The 25,042-nt window shown below is 34.5% G+C and overlaps 4 protein-coding genes across 7 annotated transcripts; 1 reads left to right on the top strand and 3 right to left on the bottom strand.

Annotated features, from left to right (window-relative positions):
- Positions 1-725: 725 nt before the first annotated feature.
- LOC112732598 (uncharacterized) lies at positions 726-3,656 on the bottom strand. Its single transcript, XM_025781360.1, has 5 exons — positions 3,601-3,656; positions 1,541-3,258; positions 1,237-1,441; positions 986-1,152; positions 726-874 (listed from the first exon to the last, which is right to left on the bottom strand). Exons 1-5 carry the CDS (start codon positions 3,654-3,656, stop codon positions 726-728), a joined length of 2,295 nt encoding a protein of 764 aa, XP_025637145.1.
- Positions 3,657-10,939: 7,283 nt separating this feature from the next.
- LOC112737108 (uncharacterized) lies at positions 10,940-13,355 on the top strand. The gene is made up of 5 exons (XM_025786870.3): positions 10,940-11,470; positions 11,585-11,707; positions 11,966-12,065; positions 12,491-12,597; positions 12,747-13,355. The coding sequence occupies exons 1-5, from the start codon at positions 11,144-11,146 to the stop codon at positions 12,960-12,962; spliced, it is 873 nt and encodes a 290-aa protein (XP_025642655.1). The 5' UTR covers positions 10,940-11,143; the 3' UTR covers positions 12,963-13,355.
- A 106-nt stretch (positions 13,356-13,461) lies between these two features.
- Positions 13,462-16,623, bottom strand: LOC112737107 (uncharacterized). 4 transcript variants are annotated; one of them, XM_025786866.3, is made up of 5 exons: positions 16,479-16,623; positions 15,769-15,870; positions 15,242-15,336; positions 14,641-14,915; positions 13,462-14,417 (listed from the first exon to the last, which is right to left on the bottom strand). In XM_025786866.3, the coding sequence occupies exons 2-5, from the start codon at positions 15,796-15,798 to the stop codon at positions 13,687-13,689; spliced, it is 1,131 nt and encodes a 376-aa protein (XP_025642651.1). In that variant the 5' UTR covers positions 15,799-15,870; positions 16,479-16,623; the 3' UTR covers positions 13,462-13,686. The 4 variants fall into 4 exon arrangements, with proteins under 4 accessions (XP_025642651.1, XP_025642653.1, XP_072067274.1 ...); XM_025786868.2 differs by having other exon boundaries at positions 14,641-14,929; positions 16,479-16,574; XM_072211173.1 differs by having other exon boundaries at positions 14,641-14,929; positions 16,344-16,489.
- A 6,202-nt stretch (positions 16,624-22,825) lies between these two features.
- LOC140177429 (uncharacterized) lies at positions 22,826-23,503 on the bottom strand. Its single transcript, XM_072210531.1, has one exon. It carries the CDS (start codon positions 23,501-23,503, stop codon positions 22,826-22,828), a length of 678 nt encoding a protein of 225 aa, XP_072066632.1.
- Between the last annotated feature and the right edge of the window lie 1,539 nt (positions 23,504-25,042).

The following is a 25,042-nucleotide window of genomic DNA, read 5'->3' as shown; positions in this document are numbered from 1 at the left end:
AACAATAATTTCAGTACTAGTTCATTGAAATAACAATGTTCATCACTTGCTAACAAAATTTATCTCGTCCTGTGAAAAAAAAAACTCCAAAAAAAAAACATTAAGTATATCACAATAAATTGAAAGAATTAATGATAACATGGCAGTAACTAGAGAACTTAAAAGGAAATAATTAAATTAAAAAGATAGGTCGAAAAGACATTAGACTCAAAAAAATTTTGTAAACCCAATAAACAAGTTACAGAAAAAATGATCTAGACCATATGTCTAATCTCTCGTCAAAAGATAGTTAGTCAGAATCATCACTTGCAAAAAAAAAAAATCTCTTATTTATTTGTAAGACAAAATTAAAAAAATAATGTTAGACCAGAAAATTAATTTAAATTAGAGAAACAAATGATTCTTAAAGTAGTTCTAAGCATAGTTGTAAGAACCGGACCGGTAATCGAACCGGTCAGGTCACTGATTCACTAGTTTATTGGTTCAACCGATAAATCGCTGGTTGAACCAGTAAAACCGGTTTCACATAAATAAAAAATATAAAATACTAAAAATAGTCATAAAATTAATAAATTCAAAATACATATCGTTAGTTCTTCACCAACATTTTAAAAACAACCAAGTTTCAAAGTCTAAATATAACTAATACAAAGATAAACATGAAAGTAGTTAGTACTAGTACATTAGTATCTTAATTAAACACAATATGGATAACAATTCATAAACTAAATCCAAGGAGTGATTTCAAAGTCGGCAAGTTGCTCTTCATCTGACAAATGTGGAGCTACATCCTGATTGGTTTCATTTTGATTTGCATTTTCCACAGAATTATTAGCTCCATCTTCATCCCGATCATCTTCCAAATCCAATTGATCTAGCATTATAGATAATGTTTCACAAATCAAGATAAAAAATAATATAAAACATGTTATAAGGCATACAAAAATCATAGTTGATCAAAATTCATAAATAAATAAAAGCATACCTAAATCATCTAAAGGTGATTGAAGAGACATATTTGCAAGATCATTTCGTAAAGCATCAATTTCTTCAGGAGTTAAAAATGGTGGTGAATCTTCCAGTATCCATTCCGAATGATCCTCAAATGCATCAAGACAAATTGGATCATAAACTTGGTTTCTCATTTGGTTCCTATGTTATCAATATATTTCGTTACTCATGTGATGATTAAGATTTTAAAACAATGCTTTCAACTTAAAACAATCAAAAAAGTACCTTTGTTGTAACCTTAAGTTGTAATGAACATAAACAAGATCATTAAGTTTTTGATGCTCTAACCGATTCCTCTTCTTTGAGTGAATGTGTTCAAAAATATTCCAGTTACGCTCACAACCTGAAGAGCTACAAGTCTGGCTTAAAACACGAATAGCCAACTTTTGCAAATTTGGGGCTCCACAACCATAAGATTCCCACCATTGATCTTAACATAAAAAAACAGATAAATAATTTATCACAATCATAATATCACATAATTAATACATCACAATAGTAAAAGACCAAATTTATGAAGAAATTTCACCTGGCATAACAGTGTTTCGTTCACGTATTGCAGAGGGTCTTCCAAAATCTTTCTCAGCATTCTTAAAGATCCTCTTCTCACTTGTCAGCTTAGAATTCAATACAGGATCATCATAAGCATATTTCTCAATGACATCCAACAAGCCAGAAATCGTTTCTTTGTGCTTTTCAAATTCTCCAGCATTAAATCGAAAAGCTGGATTTAACCAATAACCAGCGGCATGAAGATTTTTCTTAAGTTGTGCATCCCAACGGGTATCCAAAATCTTCAAATAAGGATCAACAACCTTCTTTCTTTTCTGAAACCTCTTCACCATTTCTTCTCTAGCCTTATAAATAGCTTGATAAAGAAAACCCATGGCAGGTCTGTCTTCACTATCCACAATACGTAAAACACGAACAAGTGGCTCAGTAAGCTTAACAATATCAGTGCATTGACTCCAAAATTTAGAATCCAAGACTTGATCCACGAATTTCTTAGCTTTGGCTTCTTTGGAGTAAGCCGAGCTTGTAAATTCTTTAGAAGTCACCATAGCTCTCAAAGGATCCTTTTGAGCTAAAATACTTTGCAAAGCAATGAAATTAGTAGCAAACCGAGTTGGAGCTGGACGAAGTATTTCCCGCCCACCTGTAAACTTTCTCATCAAGAACAATGGATAGCAATGATTATAGATATACTTAGTGATCAGTGAAGCTTGTGACACAGTTTGACTCACTTCTTGCAACTTCCCAATATCTTGAAACATCAGATTAACACAATGAGCTGCACAAGGGGACCAATATAATTTAGGAAACTCAGCCTCCAACAACCTTCCCGCAGCAACATAGTTTGCAGCATTGTCCGTTACAATATGCACAACATTCTCAGGACCAACAAACAATACAACATCCCTAAACAACTTAAACAAATTTTCAGCAGTTTTTGAGATATTAGAAGCATCAACCGACTTTAGAAAAACAGTTCCTTTAGGACAATAAACTAAAAAATTAATCAAAGTACGCCTACAACGATCAGTCCATCCATCGGCCATAATAGTGCATCCAGTTTGCTTCCAAATCTCACGATAACCATCAATCATTTTCCTCACATCCTCAACTAATTTACTCAACAAATACCCACGGACTCTTGGATAACTTGGCCCTTTATACCCTGCACCCATGCTTGCAATAGCATCAATCATTGGCTGATAGTAAGCTGAATTAACCGCATTAAATGGAACAGAGGCATCCACCATCCATTTCGCAATAGCAATATCACACTTCTCCACAATTTTTTTGCTTTGAAGAACGCTTTTGATAGTTGGTTGAGCTCCAGGTGTTGTTGTCGGTGGAAAATAGGATTGTAAACCTTTGACTTGTTTTCCTTTTCTAGAGTTAGGTGTTGGAACCCTGGATTTTTGTTGTTGTTGCATCTCATTACGTTCGATCTCGTCAAATTCTCTTTCAACATCATCACAAGCATTATAACTTTCGGCATATTGTTCTTGAGTTTTTCTTTTCTTGCTTCGAAGCTCTTCAATACTTTCATGGAATTGGTGTCTCACTGCAGCTGGCACCTTTCGACAAGACTCAACATCTCCTCCTTTTCCAGACAAATGAAGCTTAAACCGATGAATTCCTCCACCCCTAATAAGCTTCTCACAATATATGCATAGCAGAATTGTTTTTCCAGACTCCACAACTTGTTTACAATGACCCCATGCAGGATCGTTTTTTGCTCTATTATTGTTTTTTTGGGTTCCGATTGATGCATCAGCAGTTGATCATTGTTCTTGCGAAGATGGTGTTTCTGATGGTGTATTCGCAGCAGACATTCTAAAAGAATATGGAGTAGCAAAACCGCAAAATTATAAAACAATAACAATCCTAAATTAGTAAATTCCCTAGTTCCTATTCCCTATTCACCAAGACAGCAACCTTAAATGCTTAAATAGTTAAATTCCCTATTCAGCAAGACAAACATATTCATATTTCATAGATTCAAATCAAGCATATAATTCAACAGTTTCATATTTCCAGTACAAATCAACAAAACTAGTAAACAACAAATTTACAACTTACAAGTCAGCAAGGATATTCAGCTTAACAATTTCAATAAGCATATTCAACAATTTCATATTTCAAGCTTTCAACAAGGATATTCAGCTTAACAATTTCAACAAGCATATTCATATTCATAACAGCAAGTCAGCAAGAAGTGTAGAAACAAAGTAAGTTTTTCACAGAACAGAGCGGGTGTAATGCATTTTTCACAGAACAATCATTAAATTTAAACTTCTAGTGCAGAACAGAGCAGAAGTAGATTACAGAACTGGTCAACTGGAGCTTACCTGTTTCACAGAGTCACAGAGCAGAAGGGCGAGGCAACGGCGAGTTCGACTGGGCGAGGGCGACGGCGCTGGAACGGCGAGTTCGACTGGGCGACGGCGACGGCGCTGGAACGGCGAGTTCGACTGGGCGAGGGCGACGGCGATGGAACGGCGACTTCGACTGGGCGGCAACGGCGAGTTTGCGGGTGGCGCCGTCGCGGGTCTGTATCTGTCTGTCCTGTTCCTACTCCCTTGGTTGAGTTGGTTCCTTCAGAGTTCAGACCGGCGGTGAGACGAAGAGGATGACGGCGGGCGGCTGGGGGCTGGGGGCTGGGTGAGTGAGGTGGGGGGGCTTAGGCGCCGTTAGGGTTGGGGCCTTGGGGGGAAAAGGGGAAAATGAAAACTGAAAACTGGGGTGGGGGGCTTAGGCGCCGTAGGACTTTTTTTTTTTTTTTTTTTTTTTAAAAATAAACCAAAACGACGTCGTTTTGGAAAAGAAAAAAAAAAAAACATTTCCGAACCGGTCGGTTAACCAGAAACCGCCGGTTTTCCGATTTTTATCAAAATCGGCCGGTTCAACCCGGTTTGAAACGGCTCTCTTCCTTATCCGGTTACAGCACTCAACCGAACCGGTTATGGGTCCGGTTCACCGGTTTTTCGGTCAAACCGGTTGGTCCGGTCCGATTTTTACAACTATGGTTCTAAGCTTGCAAAATTTCTCTTCAACTAATGGTTTGGTAAAAGTATCAGCTAGTTGATCCTCAAACTTAACACATTGAATGTCAATATTTTTATTATAGACATATTCTCTAAGGACGCATTTGGTAAGTGTCCATGTCTATTAAAAACATGGACACGGTTACACACGTTCAATGTTATTTTGTGAGACATAAAAAAAAGACACAATTATACACAAAAGATACATAAAATACGTGTATTTTGTATCTTTTTAAAATAATGAGACACAAATTTTTAATCTGAGATGTAACTTAAACTTTATTTTTGGATGAATTTACAATTAATATTTTTCAAAATTCCAAATTTAGCCTTTTTCTCTCTTCTTCTCCCATACTGTTTCAGCCTTCTTCTTTTTCTCTACTTTCATCGTCTACTATAATCACTTTTTCTCCATATTTATTTTTCTTCGAATTTGACCACAAAATTTCTTCTCCGTAAATATGATCCTAAAACTTTGAATTTGACTGCAAAACTTTATTTTTGTCTTTTTATTTCGGATCAATTTTTTATTTTTAAAAAATAATTGTTGAAACTCTTGATTCTGTTTTAATTTTAAATTTGAATTGTTGAACTAGTGATTAAATTTTGTTGATGATATTGCTTTGAATTAAGGTTGAAAAATTAGTATTGTTGGTGAAAATAAGTGAAAATGATGGTGATGGTGATGGTTATACTTAAGGTAAAATAGACATTTGAATTAGATAACTGTATCTTGTATATCATTGTCAGACATGATAAAAATATTTGTGTATACCTGTATCTATGTCTACTTGTATATTTGTGTTTGTGTCTAGAGGATACCAATTAAACACGTCTTAGAGTGATATTTAACTTCGATGTGTTTTATTCTAGAGTGCAAAATTGAGTTTTTAGAAATGTTAATAGCACTCATGTTGTCGCACATTAAAGGAATATTAGAGGCATTCAACTTATAGTTAGTCAATTGAGGTTTTAACCACAGAAGTTGAGAGCAACAAAGAGAGGCAACAATAAACTCAACTTTGGTAGTGAACAGCGCCACCTTATTTCTTACTGGTCCACACATTTAAGGCATTTTCAATAGTGCAGCAAATACCTTTAGTACTTCTTCTATCTAGGCTATTACCTGCAAAATCAGCATCTGAATATCTAATTAAATTAAAAGATTAATAGATTTAGGATACCATAACCATAATTTGTGGTGTCAAAGATGTATCGAATGATTCTCTTTACGGCACTTAAGTGAGACTCTTAAAGTTAGGATTGAAATATTGGACATAGCCCTACACTAAAGATTATGTCAGGTCTTGAGGCTATTAAGTACATTAGTGAGCCTATCATTTTTTGGTATTTTGTCTCATCAACATCCTTTCTATTTTTTTTTTTTTTGTCAATCTTCGTTGAAAGATGCAAGGGTGCTTGTCGGCTTAGCAAGCTCCATTCCAAACTTGATTACCAATTCTTTGTCATATTTTTTTTATGTACAAAAATTACATCCTTCATTTATTTTATTTGTAAACCAAGAAAGAATGTGAGTTCATCCATGAATCTCATATCAAATTCACTTATCATTAAGCTACCAAATTCTACACAAAGAGATTTATCAACAAATCCAAAGATAATATCATCAAAATATACTTGTACTGAAATAAAATTATCTTTGGAATTCTTTAAAAATAGAGTAGTATCTATTTGTACCCTTTTGAAAATTATTTTTAAGCAAAAAAAAAAATAAAAAACTAAGTCTCGTACTAAACTCTAGAAATTTGTCTCAATACACAAAGAATCTTAACTAGTTTAAAAACATGATTAGAAAATTTTTTATTTTCAAAACTAGGAGGTTGTTCAACATAGACATCTCTATCTATAATTCTATTTAAAAATGCATATTTATATCTATTTAAAATAATTTAAATCCGTAATGTGCAGTATAAGCAAGTAGCAATCTAATAATCTCCAGTCTAATCACTGCAGCAAATAATTCATCAAAATCGATTTCTTCTTCTTGGTTAAATCCTAAATCACAAGCCGAGCTTTATTTCTAGCTATCGTTCCATTTTCTCCCAACTTATTTATAAAAATTCATCTAGTTCTTGGTTACTTTCTTTTCAATTGGCCTTGCAACTAGAGTCCACGCTTGATTTTTTTCAAATTACTGCAGCTCTTTTTTCATTGCTTTCACCTAAAATTGATCATCAAAAACTTCTTCAATGTTATTAGGTTCAATAATTGAGTTTGGGGCCATATTGCTTAAATTCATTTTTTTCAATGTTGATCTTGTAATTTTTTTCGTTGAAAGATCTCCAATAATAAATTCATGAAAATAATTTAGGTATAATCTCTATTTTTTAAATTTAATTTAAGTATTGATTTTTCTGAGTTAGAGGCTTCATTGTTTTTTTTTCTGTTGTATTGATATCAATAAAAATAATAAAAGATAAAACTAAATTTTCTTTTGCAAAATATTTTTGGACAATTTCTCTAATAGAAATAGCAAAAATATCAATAGAAACAACAGAAAATAAAAAAAAAATAATTTTTTATATTATAAAAAAGTATACAAATGTTATTTCTTTGAAAAAAAAAGGATATAATTTTTTAGCACACATGTTCTATATGCGCCAGGTTGTCTCTACGATCTTATTGATTTGGAAGTCAGCCACATATCACACTCAAAGTGAGATCAAAATATGACCCAAAAAAAAAAAATTGAGATCAAAGGAAGCGTTTGGTAATTAGTGGGTATATCCACCCCAAATAAGACCCCATAGCACATAAAATATAGAGAAAAGCTCAAGGTCCAACCAAAAGAATATGTTGTTTTGAATTAATATTATTAATTATATTTTTTAGTTTAATAATTTAACAATATATTTTTAAATATTATTATTGACTAATTATTAATTAAAAATAATAAATTTTAGTATTTTTAAAATTAATTATTTGTGTAAATTATATATTAATTTTATAGTTAATTTTTGATAGGCCGATAGAATTGTTTTTATGTACATACATCAACATAATTAATATATAAAATTAAAATTTGTGTATCATTTTAAAGCTAAAATATAAACACAACATATGAAATAAAAATTTTTTTTACTTTTACCTTAGGAAAGTATGAGGAGTCAATGGAATATTTATACAATGTGGACAATGGAGGTTTAGGGAGTATTAAAGATATAATCATTATTGTTATCTTTTTCCATCAGCTGAAGCTTTTGGGATAAATAGTATCATGACATACGAAAGGTCAAGAGTTTGATCTTGAACTCGAAAATCAGTTTAAGTTGGCATTGTCTCCCTAGTGAGACTCTTTACCTTATTTTTCAGAATCTCTCTCTCTCTCTCTCTCTCTCTCTCTCTCTCTCTCTCTCTCTCTCTCTCTCTCTCTCTCTCTCTCTCTCTCTCTCTCTCTCTCTCTCTCTCTCTCTCTCTCTCTCTCTCTCTCTCTCTCTCTCTCTCTCTCTCTCTCTCGTTTATTGGAGAGCTACTTTGGTTTTGGACAAGCACTAACAATAAAATTTGTAGGGTTGTGTAGCGGCTAGTGATAGATGCATGCTGAAAACCTGATTCCAGAAAGAGTTAAGAGAGTATATAAGATAAGACTCAGAGATTGTTGGTACCATAAGCTTCCATTTGCCGGCCACATCAATTGAAGCTTCTTTGAATTAGTAGTAGTACACTAGTATTAATTATAATTAGTGCATAGCCCAACTTGGAACGGCAATGTGAAGGGATCAATTAAGACAAATTAGTCAACACAAAATAAAACAGCAGACCAAACTATATAGTAACTTAAGCCTTCTAGATTATGTTTAGCTTCTTTCATAATAATTAAACCCTTTTTCTTATGTTTTATAAAGTAAACTATTAAAATTATGTCTGATTTTTTAATTCGTTAACAAAAATACTCTCATTTTTTAATAATGTTAAATATATATATTTTAAAAAAATTATTTTAAAGATTAAATTTTGATGTAATTTTTGCAAATATAATTAAAAAATAAGATTTTTTATTATTAAAATTTGGTAATTTTATTTCAAATAATTCTTTTTTTGCAATTTTTTTGTTAATGAAGTTGTTTAAAAAATAAAATTTTAGAGATAAAATTTTAATCTAATTTTTTATATAATTTTTAAATAATTATCTAAATGTATCTATAAAATTTTGGATTATATATATATAAACAATTTATTAAATATAAAATTTAGCGTTATTTTTGTTGACCTACTTTAAAATTAAGAATGATTTTGGTAGTTTACCCTTTTCTATACAATCATTGTCCCATTTTCTCCGGCAAGGAGTTTGTGTTTGGATTATCAAAACCCATTCAAACAAACAAAAATTCCGGACTACAGGGGTTCAATCTCGATTTTTTATTTTGATATTGCCGTATACAAAACACACACATTGAATGTCTCTCGTAGAATGACAATACGTCTCCGTGAATTATATTTTTATGAATAAATTTATTTTACAGAACGCTTTTGACAAATTATTTGTGTCACAGCCGCCCTTAAAAATTTGTTAAATACAAAATCATCTAATATTTAAATGATTCACTGACGCTAAAACAATATATATAAAAAAAAATAGGATTCAATCCAATGCAATCCAACTTACACACTTTTAGTGACAAAAATAAAATTTTGAAACTACATTTTTTCTTGTCAAATCAAAGTTTGGGTAAAGTGACGAAGCATATTGCATGACATTATATTCTGTTATTTTTATTTTGTTTAACAAAGGAAACACTTTTATTCATACAAATAGTTAAATAACGTTTATAGATCACGAAAAAAATATTAGTTTTATATCTTTAAAAGAAGATAAATAGTTTTTATATTTTATTATTAATTACTGATTCGGGTAGTTTCGTGAAAAATAATAGTTAAGATGAGAGATTAGGAGTAAGTAAACTTGTGAGAAAGACACTTCTATTAATGGCAAATAAACAATACAAGAACTAATAGTGAGGAAGAGGGGTGGAGAACAAGTGTTGAGACCTCCACTAATGTCACAAGAGGATGAATGAGCTTTGTTTAAAGTGGACAGGAATGATTTACAGAGAAGAGAAGCTCTCAGAAGAGGATGAATGTGAAGGTGAAAAAGTGAAAATGAAGGTGAAGGTGAAAGTAAAGGATGAAAAGGGTTTCAAGGTCTGTGAAGAAGAAGATGATCAATGTGAAAGTGAAAAGTGAGAGTGAATGATAGTTGAAGGTGAGGGTGAAAGTTGAAGTAAAAGATGATTTATAGAGGTGACTTGAGGTTCTTTTTATAGCGTAAAACCATGATGAAGAGGATACCCCTTGGCCAATGGTTTTAGTCTGACATTTGGTTTACTGCTCTTTCCAAAATATCTTTAGGTATTTGGGATCACCTCAAGTCTTGTCAACTGAAAATAGTAGGAAGTTGATTCCCACACATTAAACTAAAGCTCCTGACATGTGACATTAGTGAAGGGACATCTAGTTTGGTTTTATTTAAACTAGATGACACTTTTACACTCCAAATCCAACCAATCCACTTCCACCAATATAGTTCCCACTGAAGAGAAATTCAACTCCTCAAGGTGTTCTTTTGAGTTCCATCCTTTTAGCCCAATACCTTTAGAAAAAACTTAACTCTTTTTGACCATGTTTGTAGGTCATTATAAAAATAGATTATGTACAAAAAAGGTTTATATTTTTAGTACACAATCAATTACTAAAAAATCATCATATATATTTAGACAAAATACTTTATTTGAATAGGGGTGGTAATGGGGCGGATTTTTAGTAAAAAGTTAAACTTTAATCCGTTTCGTCTCTATAATTATTAAAATTCAATAAATAAACTTAAAATTTAAAATTTATATAACAATAATTATATACATAACATAAATTAAAGTAAAAATTTAAATATAATACAATATTATTAATCATTTCGTTAATTATTATATATATATACTGGCAGGGGCGAAGCTACATGCTGAGGAAGAGGGCAACGACTTCCCTAATTTTAATTTTTTACATGTAAATTATATATAAAGTTCAGTTTAGCCTCCCTCAAAATTTTATTTTAATATTATTTTATTGTGTAAATATTTTTAGTTTCCTCTAATATTTTATCTAGCTCCGCATATACTGGAGCAGATAGAGGCGGATTTAAGAGTGGGATGGGTACCCACAGATTCGGGTAGTGTTGCCATCCCTATATTTGAAGAACTAATTATTTAATTTATGATATGACAAAAAAAATGACAAATGTTTGAAATTATTTGGATTTTTTTAGAAATTAAATTTTAAGCTTTAAACTCAAAATAATTAATTTACAAATGCACTGTTTTAAAAATTATTTAAATGCATAGTCTAACATGTAAAAATTCTTTATACATGAAAATAAAATTCTAAAAAAATAAAAAAGAGAAAGGGAAATTCCCTCCTTGTTTTCCCGCCATTTCCCGCTAAAAGGAAGAGAAGAAAAACCCCAAAATTTACTTAACCAGTTTTTGTTAGTGTGAATGTGTGATTGAATCTGAGTCTGAACTCTGAAGAAGATCACCAAATTCAGAGAGAGAGAGAGAGAGAGAGAGATGTCGGCAACAGGTTGTTACAAGTGCGGCAGACCAGGCCACTGGTCTCGCGACTGCCCTTCTTCTGCTCCCGACCAAAACCCCCATTCCTCCGCCGATCGCAATCCTCCCCCTCCTCGTCCTCCTCCTCCTCCTTCTTCCTCCAAGCCTTATTCCGGTGGCGGAGCCAGATTTTCCGCCGGCAGTTCCAAATCCGCGGAGAAGCCTAAGAAGGTCCCCAGATCGAGGCCTAAGCTCACGCCGGATCTCCTCCTCTCCGACGACGGCCTCGGTTACGTCCTTCGCTACTTCCCTCGCGAGTTCAAATACCGCGGTCGCGGCCACGAGGTAATAATCCCATTGCCTTGGCATCAATTACTACTACTTTCATTTTCCGCATCAATTTCAGCTTTTTTGATCTCACTTTGTGTGTGTGTGTGTGTGTGTGTGTGTGTGTTTTAGGTTCAGGATTTGGGGAATTTACTTCGGATGTACACAGAATGGCACTCTCGCTTGATACCTTATTACTCTTTTGATGAATTCGTTCTCAAAGTTGAGAAAGTTGCTGCTACTAAGCGCGTCAAGGTAACTTTGGATCTGTAATCACTGAGTTATGAATATATCGAATTTTTAAAGTAGCAAATATTATGTAATGGAGGGAGTAAATTAGATATATATTGATATGTTATTCTGTGTTGTTTTTCTATGTTTGTGGAGAATGTATGTTTGAATGTAGATGATGTTATTTTGAATGATGCACACTTCCAATTTTCCACCCTACATAAAATAGATTCTTATTACTCACACTTGTGATATTGTTATTGTTATTTGCACTTGAACTAGATGTGCCTTAGAGATTTGAGAGAAAGAGTTGCAAATGGTGGAGATCCAACCAAATTAAATGAAACACCTGTCGGGCAAGAGATTCCGGCTGAAGAACAAGGTATCTACCTATGTTGCTCTTTGCAGTGTTAGATATGAATGTTTGATAGTACATGGAAACTATTTGCATTTAGGAACAACTATCAAACAACTCAACTAGCTAAAGACATTCAGGAAATGATTATTGGGGACTACCTATGAAAGTTTGGATTTCAAGCATGTTTAGTATCTTAAATGTTAGGCTCCTCCAATTCACAATTTGATATGTAGAATTCACTGATCAGTATTCAGTCTTATGTGGGATCACAATTGTAGAAAACTTCCATTTGATTCATACTCTAAATAGGGTAGTGGCCTGATTCTGTATAATCGACTAGAACATTGCTGTAATGTTGTGACTGGAATAATTTAGTTTTGTTATTTTTTACATGGACAATCTTGTTTTTCTTAACTAATTTCTTATTTTGGTGCTTCATGTATCTTCAGTCAATGGGGAAGCAAATCATGAAGAGCGAGATTTGTTTTCAGAACCCCAAAATGTTAATGACATGCAAGAGGATATGATTGAGGAGTTTTTCAATACAGCTACTGAAGTAAGTTTGAGTTCTTCAAAATAGAAGTTTGTTTATCGTCCTTTTGTGATGTACTCTCTTTCTGAAAATCAAATAGCTAGAGTAAATTGTGTATTTCTAAAGAAGAATTGTTGCCAAAATCTTAACTGAGGAATGCTCTTTTATTGCAGGAACCATCTCAATCAATGCAGAACGAGCCTGATGCCAACACAGTGTCCAAAAGCATTGCAACTGAAGAGACATCAAATGTAATCCAAGATAAGGAAGCCAGCATGTCTGGCAAAGATGAGATAACAGAAGAGCAGAGAGCACGAATGGAAGAAAATAGGTTGAAGGCACTCCAAAGGCGTGCTGCTCGAGCCACCGCCATATCACAGGCCTCTTGAATTCAAGCTCATTAGCTGTTTCTTACTACTAGTTCAGTAGACCATATTTTTCCATTAGTTGAATAGTTGGTTTTTGTTGGTCTCGCGAGCAACAAGATTGGCTTGTCATAACGGCAAATGGATTGGTGTGAGTGAACCAGTTTCAAGTGGGGGCAGAGAGTGTATTAAGTTACTTGTTTGGCCCTTTATGCGGACATTTCATAGGACCATATGAAAGCATGTTGATTGCTGAGAATATACTTGCATAAGAGCCTATATAACAAAATAACTAGTTGTGGAAGGAAGAGCCGTTAGCTCATGAATCGTGATAACCATTGATTATAGTTGAAGTGGTTTAATGCTTTTGCCATCTCTGCGTAATAAAAATTGTCCAGTTTCTATTTATTTGTGTAATACTATCTTTTTTAAGTTTTAAGTCTAAATATTAAAGTTCATTTATATGCATATCTTACAAAATTACAAATCGATTAAGAATTAGTCACACTAGAGGTACAAAATATTTGGTTGCCCCGTGAATTACACAGGCTAAAATACTAGTTCTTAATATATAGATAGTATCAAAATCATGAATTTTACTAGTGTTTTTTTGAGACAACATAGAAACAAAATATGCCTTCATAAATCCGAAAAACAATAAATAAATAAAATACAGATATTCTGAATAACCATGGAAACTATTTGGTCGTGATAGCCACTGACTGGATCCATCTTCTCATGTCCTATTCTAGTATTCTTCATCCACTGGATTATACCATTCTGGCAGCTGCTTAAAGTTGCTTAGCCTGTAGTTAAGGAATAGCTCCTCATCTTGAAGAGCCCTAGTTGCTACCAAAACAACAGTTTTCAGAGTAGGGACATGTGATTCACAATTTCTTGGTACTCCAGATTTGAACCAAAAGTTGCCAAATGCCTTCGTATTTACTTCAGCATTTCCAAATAATACATTAGGGATGTAAACTCTCATGCTGCTTTCAGTTAATGGAAAGTTGTAAGGGCAAATCATGACATTTGGAAGCATTCCTTTTGCAGGGTGATTAGCGAAATGAGCTAAGGCTAATGGGTTTCTACGCTCAAGAAAATTATCAGTGTTATCTACTTGGGATCCTTCCATATCAGGCTTGTTAACTACCATTTTTCTACCACTCCACAATTCTTGTTCATCGCCCCCAGAGCCCCAAGGTTGGGCATCAATGACATTCCCGTCATGTCTTGTGACCAAATAAGGGTTCTGCTCATCAAGGTATCCCGGAATATATTGATGATAAGCTGGAGAGTAGACTACACCAGGATAAAAGGCTACCACAGCACCAACATCTACTGCACCATCTAAAAATAGACCTTGACCAGCATCCTTGTGAGATATTTGAGAAGGTTTAACATTAAGTTGGTAGCCAACTTGATCCTTTAATCTCTTTGAAACTTCGACTAGGCTTAATGATCTTTGTCTAGGGACAGCTGCGCAAAATGGACATCAATAAGCAGTGAATAAACAGGTGTGAAAGCTAGAACATTGTGAACAATATTGGTTGAATTTGTTAATACATTTAGCTATTTTTCTATACAACCAGGGATCAAAAGGAATAGGCACAGTATGATATGAGTAGCAATGAGTAAAATATCGTTAAATAGAGTGTGCACCAAAAAAAGGGGAATATGGAAAACAAAACAAAAATCTCACCAAGATTGTCAGTAGGTGGGTCTTTGCTACCCAAACTAAAGCTATGCCTGTCACAGTGAGGCAAGGCATTTTCTTGTCGAGATGACTCAAGGGGATCATTCACCCCCTTTTCATTTCGAAGAAGAATTTTATCCATGGATGTGCTAAATGACTTTATTTGAGAGTGGACATTTTCTTGCACCTGCATCTGTTGAACCTCAACAGAGGCTTTGTCGGCCATTTCAATAATCTCCTCTGCATCTGCTTCTTCAGCATTCTTCCCCAAGAGATTGTAGCTGGATATTTAAGTCTTTTGCATGAGGAAAATATGTCAAGATGTTAAAACAGGACAATCCCATTGATTGTCTACATGAGAAGAAATGTTCATAATTATGTTATAGTGCTTTAAACTATTATGACGAATCAAATCTGTTCTAATGCTGCATGAAAACTATTTTAAAAGTTCTATAGTCCAATCAAGCTGCTAGCCAAACTAAATGTCAACAATTCTGTGTCACTGCCTTTAAGTAAGATGATTAAGAGAGAATGAAATTCTGAGTTTGGCTCATGATGAATGCACACAGATTATTCATGACTACATAGAGACAACAGAAATACAGACCTTGTGTAAAGGAACAAGCGGTTAATGTCAGCATCAAACTGTAACTGCCTCGGATCCCTAGCAAAAGTAGGGCTTTTTGCAAGTGTTTTTACAGCCTGAAACAAATCCAGAACAAGATCGTTGTTGCGAGTTTCACATGATGGACAACAGGCAAATTATAATTTAGTATAGCACAATACAAGAGATAACTTATAAAACAGTAATCTCTCTAGGAGCTACAAACTATTGCGAAAACTTCCAAGCTATGAGTCATCATCACTTTCAGAGCATTGATATGTTCAAAATCCACATGCAATTGTCTGTTATAGACCCTTGAAATTAAAAACTTTACAGACTAAATGGTCATGAAACAACACAAAATATGGAGAAAATAAAATGAAAAATATAAAAATTGGAGGTGGTCTGATCTCTAACATTGTCTCCTCATTGTTAATTTTTATTAGCAATTAAATAGTAATGTCTACATATTTTTGGCTATTTACAGTAAAATGTGACCATTTCCAACATAAGACAAAACAAAGAGATACCTCTTGAAATTTGTGAAACAAGAAAGCCATCGTTGATTTGGGGAAAAGAGAAGCTTCTGTTCACAACTGAACATACATGTTGTGCAGATAGATCTTTAGATGCTGGAAATCACATAGCAGCAACAAAAGTTAGAAAATATTTGATATCCAAAGAAAATTTCAAACACAAATACACATATTACTGCATGATTAATATATAAGTGCTCATCAAAGAAAGAGAAAGTAACAAACTGAAACTCATTAACTTTCATCTAGGCATTTCTACAAACATGTTCTAGGCAACCTATCATCATTACATCCATCATAACCCCTCCTCCCTTGATATTTCAAAGCACTTGCTCTTTTAAAACAACTATGATTGATGAACTTATCGAAAAATGCTTGTATTGATTTTATTTATCCTAATTGAGAAAGTGGTGAATCACTGAATCCTTAACCCTTATTCTCAATTCTACATACACTCATCCCCAATTCCTTACTTCCCTCCTCTTCTGTTATGTTAGTTCCTCATAAGGATGAATATGGGGGATTCAAAAATTCACTCTATTGAACACCTAGAGACTCAGTGAACATACCTCACTGCTCTGAATGGCAGTGAAAGTTCATTATTTCAAAGCAACTCTTTCAGCTTGCTAAGAATAAAAGAAAAAACTCAAAACAAAAAAGACATAGAACTCAATCTTGGGATTCAGATAGGGTAAAAGGTGAACCTTTGGAATGTTAAGAGCTCAGGGAACAACAATCACTTCATTCCCATGGCCACCGCATACGGCAAACGCTCGGCACACCTGAAAACGACATTTAACGAATTTTTTTTAATGCTGATTTTTTTTTTTAATTTGGGTGGTTAACGTTGGGAAGCCCTGAAACTATTTGGGCTTTTTACTTTGGGCTAAGTCCGTATTGTTGGGCTCGTTACACAAAATATTTGGGCCTACTTCAGTTATAGGCTTAGACTCGCAAAAATATTTGTAGAGGAGCATAAAATGCATATACTCACCATTCATTAATCATAATCAGAGACGAAAGAGATTTTGTTATTTTATTTTCTTAGAAACGAAAAGAAAAAGAAAAAGCTTGAAAGATGTAGTGAATGAAATATCAAATTTAGTCAACTTTTGGGGTTTGGTATCTCAACAAAGAAGAAATGTAAAATAAGGTTTCACTGTAACATGTTATTGCTTGTGTTTAAAATGACAGTCACTTTTAATTTTTTGGTTCATTAAAATGGATAGTAATAGTTTGTTAGAGTAAAAAAAATTATATATAAAGATATTAAACCATGTATATTAATACAAGTGTCTAACCTTTTTTTATTATTTTAACAAGGCATTGCAGTAAATTTCATTTGATCTAAGTATAGGTGATATAAATCAAAGCAATGAATGCAATGACCAGCAATTTTCATTAAGAGTATATATGGTTAGATGAAATCAAGTTTGTCTTAATCTAAATTCAATTTTAAATATATATTGGACTTATTTTATGGACTCTAATTCGTCCCTAAATCTCATAAAACCTAAACACTTTCAAATCATAATTATATTGTGTAAAAATCAAATAAAAAATAGACTTTTACTAATAATTTGTTACGAAAAAGTTGATAATCAAAGTTGAAGTTAAATCTTTTCATGACATCTAGCCATCTAGGAGCTAGGAATGAACCTAGCTCTTATGTTTTCTCCATCAAATTTACATCATTTTTAAATATATATGAAGAACACTTACAAACTATATGAAGCAACACATAACTCGAACAACCCAATTAGTCATCACGTTCAGTTGGTTATATCTTGGCTAATATTATCTTTTTCAATGGCATGATAATTCGACCTAAAATTTATCTCAAAAATTGAAGGTCGTCATATTCACACTTGCATATTCTTTAATTTCTTCTCCAACTAGACTACTGGATTATATCAATTTTAAACTCAGATATATTTTATTTTTCTTTTGTGGGAAGTACTTAATTTTGTTAAAGATAAAATATATTTTATTTTTCTTGACGTTTTAAATTTTTTGAAATTATTTTTAATATTTAATTTAATTTAATCATCAACATTAAGTTTATCTATGTCGTTAATTTTTTAAATGTCAATAATTAATAAAATTATTTTTTTTAAATTCACTCTTAACCTAAATTCTTAGTCTAAACGCGATTCGGTCTAAACATTATCGCTATTTTAACCATCCAAAAAAATTTTCACACTTAACCATCGTTTAAATCCTAAAAGGTGAATCTCCTCTACAAGATAAGATAATTCGACAACACTATAAGAGAAAAATGCTATCACTCTTCTAGGTATAATTCAATTCCACCGAAATAGATAAACTCTATCTCATTAATTCTTTGACTTAAGCGTGCATGTATTACTTCCGTCGCTCCTAGAGTTTGGTCGTGCCACCGGCTAATTCCCGACTCAATTCATCAACCCGTGCAAGCGACTCCGTGTACAATTCTGATTCATAATACTAAAAGAAAGAATTATTATAATCATTATTAATAATTTTAGATAATAGTCTTATGATATAGAGTTTAATGGCAGAAAGTTTAAAATTCAATATCGTTGTTAAAAAAAATTGACATAAAAAAACGATTTTGTTAAGTAGACAATAACTTTTGTAAACAACGTGAATAATAGGTTCTAGAATTGACTCAATAAAGCAAAAAGTATTCCACTTCCAAATTACCTCCTAAACTGTGAAATTTCGTGGTTGGAGAGATTTGGGCTCTCATCAATAGTCCAAAGATGAAGGGTGAAGAACTTAGAGAAAGGAGTGAGAGAGAGAGAGATAGATGAACAGAGGAGGAAGATGCAAGTGAAGAAGAAGCTATTAGTGAGTTGGAATTTGGAGAATTGGAATCTACAGAAGGAGAGAATAAGAGAAGATGAGAAAGAGGAATTTTGGCAAAGATGAAAGTTGTGTTCATTCATCATCTGTTTCTACATTACATGCTTATCTTTATATAGTTACACGAGAGCTAATTAATTTAATCTGCCTAACTAACTTTGCAAGCTGGCAACTCTAACTGACTAATACTAACAGCAGCAATTAACTAACTAATTCTAAGTCTGTTATATCAGGTTACAACCTCCCTCAAACTAGGATTATGAATATCCAAAAGGCCTAGTTTAGAAATGTTGCTTGAGAAGAGACCAGGGGCTAAGGCCTTGGTAAGGAAGTCAGCCAACTGGTTCGATGAAGAAACCGGCATGAGGTGTGTGAGACCTAAGAGATGTTGGTTTCGAGCAGTGCGGCAATCAATCTCAATGTGCTTAGTTCTCTCGTGGAAGATAGGATTAGTGGCAATGTGGATGGCTGATCTATTGTCGCAGAAAAGTGTGATGGGCTCTGTCAGTGGCATGCCCAAATCATTCATGATGTAAGATAGCCATTGAGCTTGCCATGTTGCCAGGGCCAGAGCTCTGTACTCAGCTTCTGAGGACGACCTCGCAACAATGTTCTGTTTCTTGCTTTTCCAACTAATGAGTGACTTTTTAATGTAGAAGCAATGACCAGTGATGGATTTTCTGAAATCTGCACACGTTGCCTAGTCTGCATCCGAGAACCCTGTGAGTTTAAGATCATTGGTAGCCAAGAAGAACAGACCAACTGAGGGACATCCTTTTAAGTACCGCAGTACCCTGTGAGCAGCTTGCAGGTGTACATCTGTGGGATAGTCAATAAACTAACTAAGTCTTCCAATTGCGTAAGCTAAATCTGGCTTTATGTTGGTCAGGTACAAAAGCCTGCCAACTAGTTGTCTGTATGGGGCTCGATCCTCTAATGCATTGCCGCTTTTCCTTGACAATTTTGATGCAGAAGTATAATCCATTGGAGTGCTAGCTGGCTTGCACTCTAAGAAGCTGAAGTCTTTGAGGATGTCTAAGGCATACTTGCGTTGACAAAGATGGATCCCTTTTGATGAGCGGGCCACTTCCATGCCTAGGAAGTACTTCAAGTCCCCCAAATCTTTAATTTTGAATTTTTGATCAAGTAGCTGCTTGATTGAATCAATCTCAGCAAGATCATTGCCTGTCAAGACCAAGTCATCAACGTAAACCATGATGATTGTAACCCCCCTGAGCTGTGATTTTGGTGTACAAAGAATGATCTGATTCTGATTTGGAGAAACCAGTCGAGCTCAATGTTTCAATCAATTTCAAATTCCACTGCCTACTAGCTTGCCGCAGGCCGTAGAGCGATTTTCGCAATTTACACACTGAGTTCGTTGCCAGTTTAGATTTTTGAAGCCCTGGCGGAAGCTTCATATAGACCTCTTCATGTAGGTCGCCGTGCAAGAAAGCAGTATTCACATCTAGCTGCTTGATATGCCATTATTTTGCAGCCGCCAAGGCCAAAACCACTCTCAAAGTTGACATTCGAACCACTGGGCTGAATGTGTCAATAAAGTCGACACATTCAATTTGTGTGAACCCCTTTGCAACCAACCTGGCTTTGTATCTTTCGATGGTTCCATCAGGGAGGAATTTAATATTGAACACCCACTTGCAGGCTATAGCTTTCTTGCCATGAGGGAGTGTTGTGATTTGCCAAGTTTGATTTTTCTTCAAAGCCTCAAGTTCGCTTTGTATAGCTTCTCTCCAGCAAGGGTGAGCAGCAGCTTCCTCATAGTTACTAGGTACAACATTTGCAGTAACAGCCAAAGAGAAAACCTTGTGTTTTGGATTGAGTGCATCATAGGAAATTTGCTGCAAAATAGGGTACCTGCAAAGAGGATGAGTGGAACTAGAAACTGAACTGTTCACTTTACAATGATAGTCTTTGAGATAGGCTAGTAACCTTTTAATTCTCGTGGATTTTCTAAGTTCAAGTGGTTGTGGATTTTGATGTGATGCATGTGATGTATGATTTTCTGTTTGTTCAGCAGTGTGTGTTGAATGTGCAGGTTCATTTATGGTGTGATCAGCAAATTCAGAATGCAAATTTGATGGTGTTTGAAAATTTTGATAGTTTTGATGATGTGCAAGTGGAACATAAGTTTGAGGCATGTGTGGTTGATGCAAACTAGGAGCAAATGAGTCAGTGTAGTGAGAATCATAAGTGAATGGATCAAAGTTGTAATTTTGCTGTGAAATTTTATTGTGATTATGCGGATCAGAATCACAGGCACAATATGGAAAGTGATTTTCATAGAAAACATCTCTAGATGTGAAAATTCTTTGGGTTTTTACAACAATGAGTGTGAATCCTTTTGTTCCTTCTTTAAAACCGAGAAAAGCACATTTTTGTGCTCTCGGGTCCAATTTAGTTTTTCCATTTGTAAGAGTTGATGCATAGGCGAGACATCCAAAAACCTTTAAATTGGACAGATTAGATATTTGGTTGAAAATAAATTCAAAAGGTGATTTGTCATCAAGAAATTGGCTTGGCAATATGTTGATGATATGCACAGCATGCTTTACAGCAAAATTCCAAAAATATTTAGGCATAGATGAGTGGAATAGCAATGCTCTAGCCACCCCCAAAATGTGTTGGTGTTTTCTTTCCACTATCCCATTTTGCTGTGGAGTTTCAACACATGAAGTGTGGTGCACAATACCTTGGAATGCGTAAAATGATTGCATAGTAAACTCAGGACCATTGTCAGTCCTTAGACACTTGACAGTGTGATTGAATTGAGTTTGAACAAATTTTATAAAGGTTTTAACCAAGTTTGAAGTTTCTGACTTTGCTTTCATACAAAAATTCAGGTGTATCTACTTTTGTCATCAATTATGGTAAAAAAATATTTGTGAGCATTAATGGAAGGGACTGAAATTGGTCCCCAGATATCAAGATGCAGCAAATCAAAACAAGCATTAGATTCAGAATTGCTATAAGAGAAAGGTAAGCGTTTTGGCTTTGCTAAATGACATGAGTTACATGGGTTTATTTGTTCATTACAATCAATGAAGGGATAAATTTTGTGCATTACATGCAATCTATTTTGAGGGATATGACCTAATCTAGAATGCCAAAGTGCATTTATTTGAACTGATAATGCAGTGCAAGTTGCAGTGCTATTATTGGTGGAAAGTGCTGCTGTGAAAGTGAGCGGCAGCTTTGCTGAATTATGCATGCTATGATTATTGTGTGTTGCAGAAACAGAATTAAAAGATTGGCTATTATAGAGACCGTCAGCACATTTAGCTACTCCAATCCTCTTCAAACTAGTTTGCTCCTGAATCTCACAGATTTTATCATCAATTAACATTTGACACTTCAATTCATCAGTCAATTTTGAAACAAAAATCAATTTGAATTCAAAAGTTGGAATGAATAGCACATTTGAAAGAAATAATTGATTAGAAAATCTAATGGTGCCAATGATGGTACTTGTCGTATGGCTGCCATCAGGCATTCTAACAATTATAGGTTTTACTTGGTAGTGTGAATAATAATCATTTATGTCAAAAGTGATATGATCAGTGGCCCCCCGTGTCTATGACCCAGAAGGGGAATTTTGCAGTAACAAAGGATGAAATATTGCTACTGTATTTTAAAACAACAATTTTACCTTGATTCATGGGAGTAGTGTGTGGGTTGTGACTTGAGGTTGCTGTTGAGCCTCTTGTCCTTTGAGAAATTTGATAATTGCTTCCTTTTGGAGTGAATTGAGATCATAACTTGGCTCCTCACTAGCTTCCTTATGGCAATTGCCCATACTAACTTGGCTGAGATCATCATTTCTCTTCTCAGCATGTGGTTCAGTAGTGGTGAAATCGATGCTGCCAGTTTGTCGTTGCCTTAGATGGGGTGGCAAGCCAAGCTTTTTATAGCATGTATTAATGGTATTTTCGGATTTATCATAGAATGTGCATTACATTTTGGTTCCTCTGCCTCTACCATTGCCTTGGTATCTCCCTCTGCTTCTGCCTCTCCCTCTATTTCTGTCATCATTTGGTTGATAAGGAGGTATTGCTTTGTTAAAGAAGATCTTTGAATTTTGGCAATCATTGAATTGTCTTTCTTGTTGTGTCAACATGGAGAAGGCAGTGTCTATATCAGGCATGGGAGTCATCAACATTAGTTGCGATCTGACAGCAGTATACTAGTCATTGAGATCTCTCAAAAATCTTGTTGTATAATCCTCTCTTCTGAATTCTCGCATCACATTCAGTCCACATGTGCATGATTGTTCACAATGAGTGCACTCTGGAATTGGCCTGAAATTGTTCAAGTATTCCCAAATTGATTGTAGCTTCGTGTAGTAAGCAGTTATAGTGGCATCTCTTTGCCTGAGTTGGAAGAGCTCTTCTTGTAACTCAGCAACTCTGAACTTGTCACCCTGATAGTACCTCCGTTTCAATTCTTTCCACAAGTCTGAGGCGTTGTTGTTCCAAATTACACTTCCTGAGATTTCTAGACTGAGGGACATAGTTATCCATGACACCAGATAGGTGTTGCACTTCTCCCAGACTTCAAATAGTGGATCGAGTTCGTTCGGTTTCACAATGGATCCATTGATAAATTTCAACTTGTTCTTTGATTTCAGAGCTAGAAGCATGCCTCGGCTCCACGAACTATAATTGCTTGCATTCAATTTAATAGGTATGAGAGGATTACCTGGACTTTCACTTGGATGGATGAAATAGGGGCTCGTTGGATCTTGCATCGGATTTACAGTAGTTCTTGCTACATGAGCTTGAATTGCAGAGATCTGACTCAAAAAATTTGCAATTGATTGTGCGTCCATAGGAACGGCTGGATTCGATTGATTAGTTGTCATCGTTGATTGAGGAATTGATGTAGATTCAAGAAATTGAGAAATTGAGAAAGAATTAGGTCTAACAGCTTCAAAACGAAAAGCAAGCAAAAGAGGTAGGTAATCGATGAATCCGGTTTGGTTTCAGATTTAGATCTTTCACCTTCAGTCTCGTTGATCGGAGCTGCGATCTCTCCTCCACGCTCACTGCACCATGTGAAATTTCGTGGTTTGAGAGATTTGGGCTCTCATCAATCTCTGTCAAGTCAGTCCAAAGGTGAAGGGTGAAGAACTTAGAGAAGGGAGTGAGAGAGAGAGAGAGAGAGATGAACAGAGGAGGAAGATGCAAGTGAAGAAGAAGCTGTTAGTGAGTTGGAATTTGGAGAATTGGAATCTGCAGAAGGAGAGAATCAGAGAAGACGAGAAAGAGAAATTTTGGCGAACATGAAAGTTGTGTTCATTCATCATCTGTTTCTGCATTACATGCTTATCTTTATATAGTTACACAAGAGCTAATTAACTTAATCTGCCTAACTAACTTTGCTAGCTGGCAACTCTAACTGACTAATACTAATAGCAACAATTAACTAACTAATTCTAAGTCTGTTATATCAGGTTACGTAAATCTTAACATTTGGATAATCATCTGCATACCTAGTGAATTAAACATCCGGCCATTGTTAACTGTACATAAGTAAACGAATCAAAAGAAATAACCATCTAATTAAAAATAATGAACATAATCATCTACATACTTATTGAATTAAACATCCAATATATCTATTGTTCACATTGTTTAATATTCTCATTGTGTACCTATACTTTTCCTAAACAAAATTCCTATGCAAACTTTTGTTAGGATTTGGTTGAATTAGTCCCACATTGCTTAGGATAGCAAATGGAGTGGGTGGCCTAGGCTATAAATATGAGGCTAAGTTCTCCATATTTTTTGCACCAGTCGAAAACATTTAAAGCTTGTATCTGACTTTTCTTTTCCTCTATACTCTTTGATTAGAGAGTGTTGTGAGGTGTAGTTAAATATTTGCTTTGAGAGTGTGGATGTATTGGGGTGCCGGTGTTAGAGAGAAAGAAGTCTATGTGTTGTAACAATTTTCACATAGTGATATTCTTTGGTTGTCATTTGACAACGGCCGTGGTTTTTTTCTCCAATAATTGGGGTTTTCCACGTTAAATTCTTGTGTTGTGATTGTGTCTATTTTATTTCTCTATAAAAGATATTTTCTCAAGGGAGAATAGTGTATTATTCCCAACAACTTTGACCTTTCATTGTAACACTATCAACAGTTTTTTTTTTTTTTTGGTGACTGAAATAAATTAAACAAAGAAAAACAAAGGAAACAAAACAAGGAACTGCTTAAATAGAGGGACAGTCCCGTTTAAGACTACTCTTAAACTCCTCCCAAGGTGAAAGAAGCTCCACATGCGAAAGTTGTAACTTCATCGCCATCTTTGCCATAGTATCTGCCACCGTGTTTGCATCTCTCATAATCAAACGAAAGTCAACACGCCAATTCCAATGCATGATATCTCTTATTTTGAGCA

The sequence above is a fragment of the Arachis hypogaea genome, chromosome 13 (genome assembly GCF_003086295.3).
Source record: "Arachis hypogaea cultivar Tifrunner chromosome 13, arahy.Tifrunner.gnm2.J5K5, whole genome shotgun sequence".
Lineage (NCBI taxonomy): Eukaryota > Viridiplantae > Streptophyta > Magnoliopsida > Fabales > Fabaceae > Arachis > Arachis hypogaea.
The sequence above is the reverse complement of the archived record's forward strand: the minus strand, read 5'-3'. Positions and strand labels throughout refer to the sequence as shown.

Bases quoted from the DNA above. Each gene is read 5' to 3' on its own strand.
- LOC112732598 (XM_025781360.1), bottom strand. From the start codon at position 3,656: ATGAAATTGTTGAATATGCTTATTGAAATTGTTAAGCTGAATATCCTT. The intron at 1,442-1,540 runs GTGAAATTTCTT...TTTTATGTTAAG, and splicing joins ACGAAACACTGTTATGCCAG to ATCAATGGTGGGAATCTTAT. The intron at 875-985 runs GTATGCTTTTAT...CTATAATGCTAG, and splicing joins ATCACCTTTAGATGATTTAG to ATCAATTGGATTTGGAAGAT.
- LOC112737108 (XM_025786870.3), top strand. From the start codon at position 11,144: ATGTCGGCAACAGGTTGTTACAAGTGCGGCAGACCAGGCCACTGGTCT. The intron at 12,066-12,490 runs GTATCTACCTAT...ATGTATCTTCAG, and splicing joins GATTCCGGCTGAAGAACAAG to TCAATGGGGAAGCAAATCAT. The intron at 12,598-12,746 runs GTAAGTTTGAGT...CTTTTATTGCAG, and splicing joins TTTTCAATACAGCTACTGAA to GAACCATCTCAATCAATGCA.
- LOC112737107 (XM_025786866.3), bottom strand. From the start codon at position 15,798: ATGGCTTTCTTGTTTCACAAATTTCAAGAG. The intron at 15,337-15,768 runs GTATCTCTTTGT...GATTTGTTTCAG, and splicing joins TGTTTCACAAATTTCAAGAG to GCTGTAAAAACACTTGCAAA. The intron at 14,418-14,640 runs GTGAGATTTTTG...CATTTTGCGCAG, and splicing joins CCCACCTACTGACAATCTTG to CTGTCCCTAGACAAAGATCA.
- LOC140177429 (XM_072210531.1), bottom strand. From the start codon at position 23,503: ATGACAACTAATCAATCGAATCCAGCCGTTCCTATGGACGCACAATCA.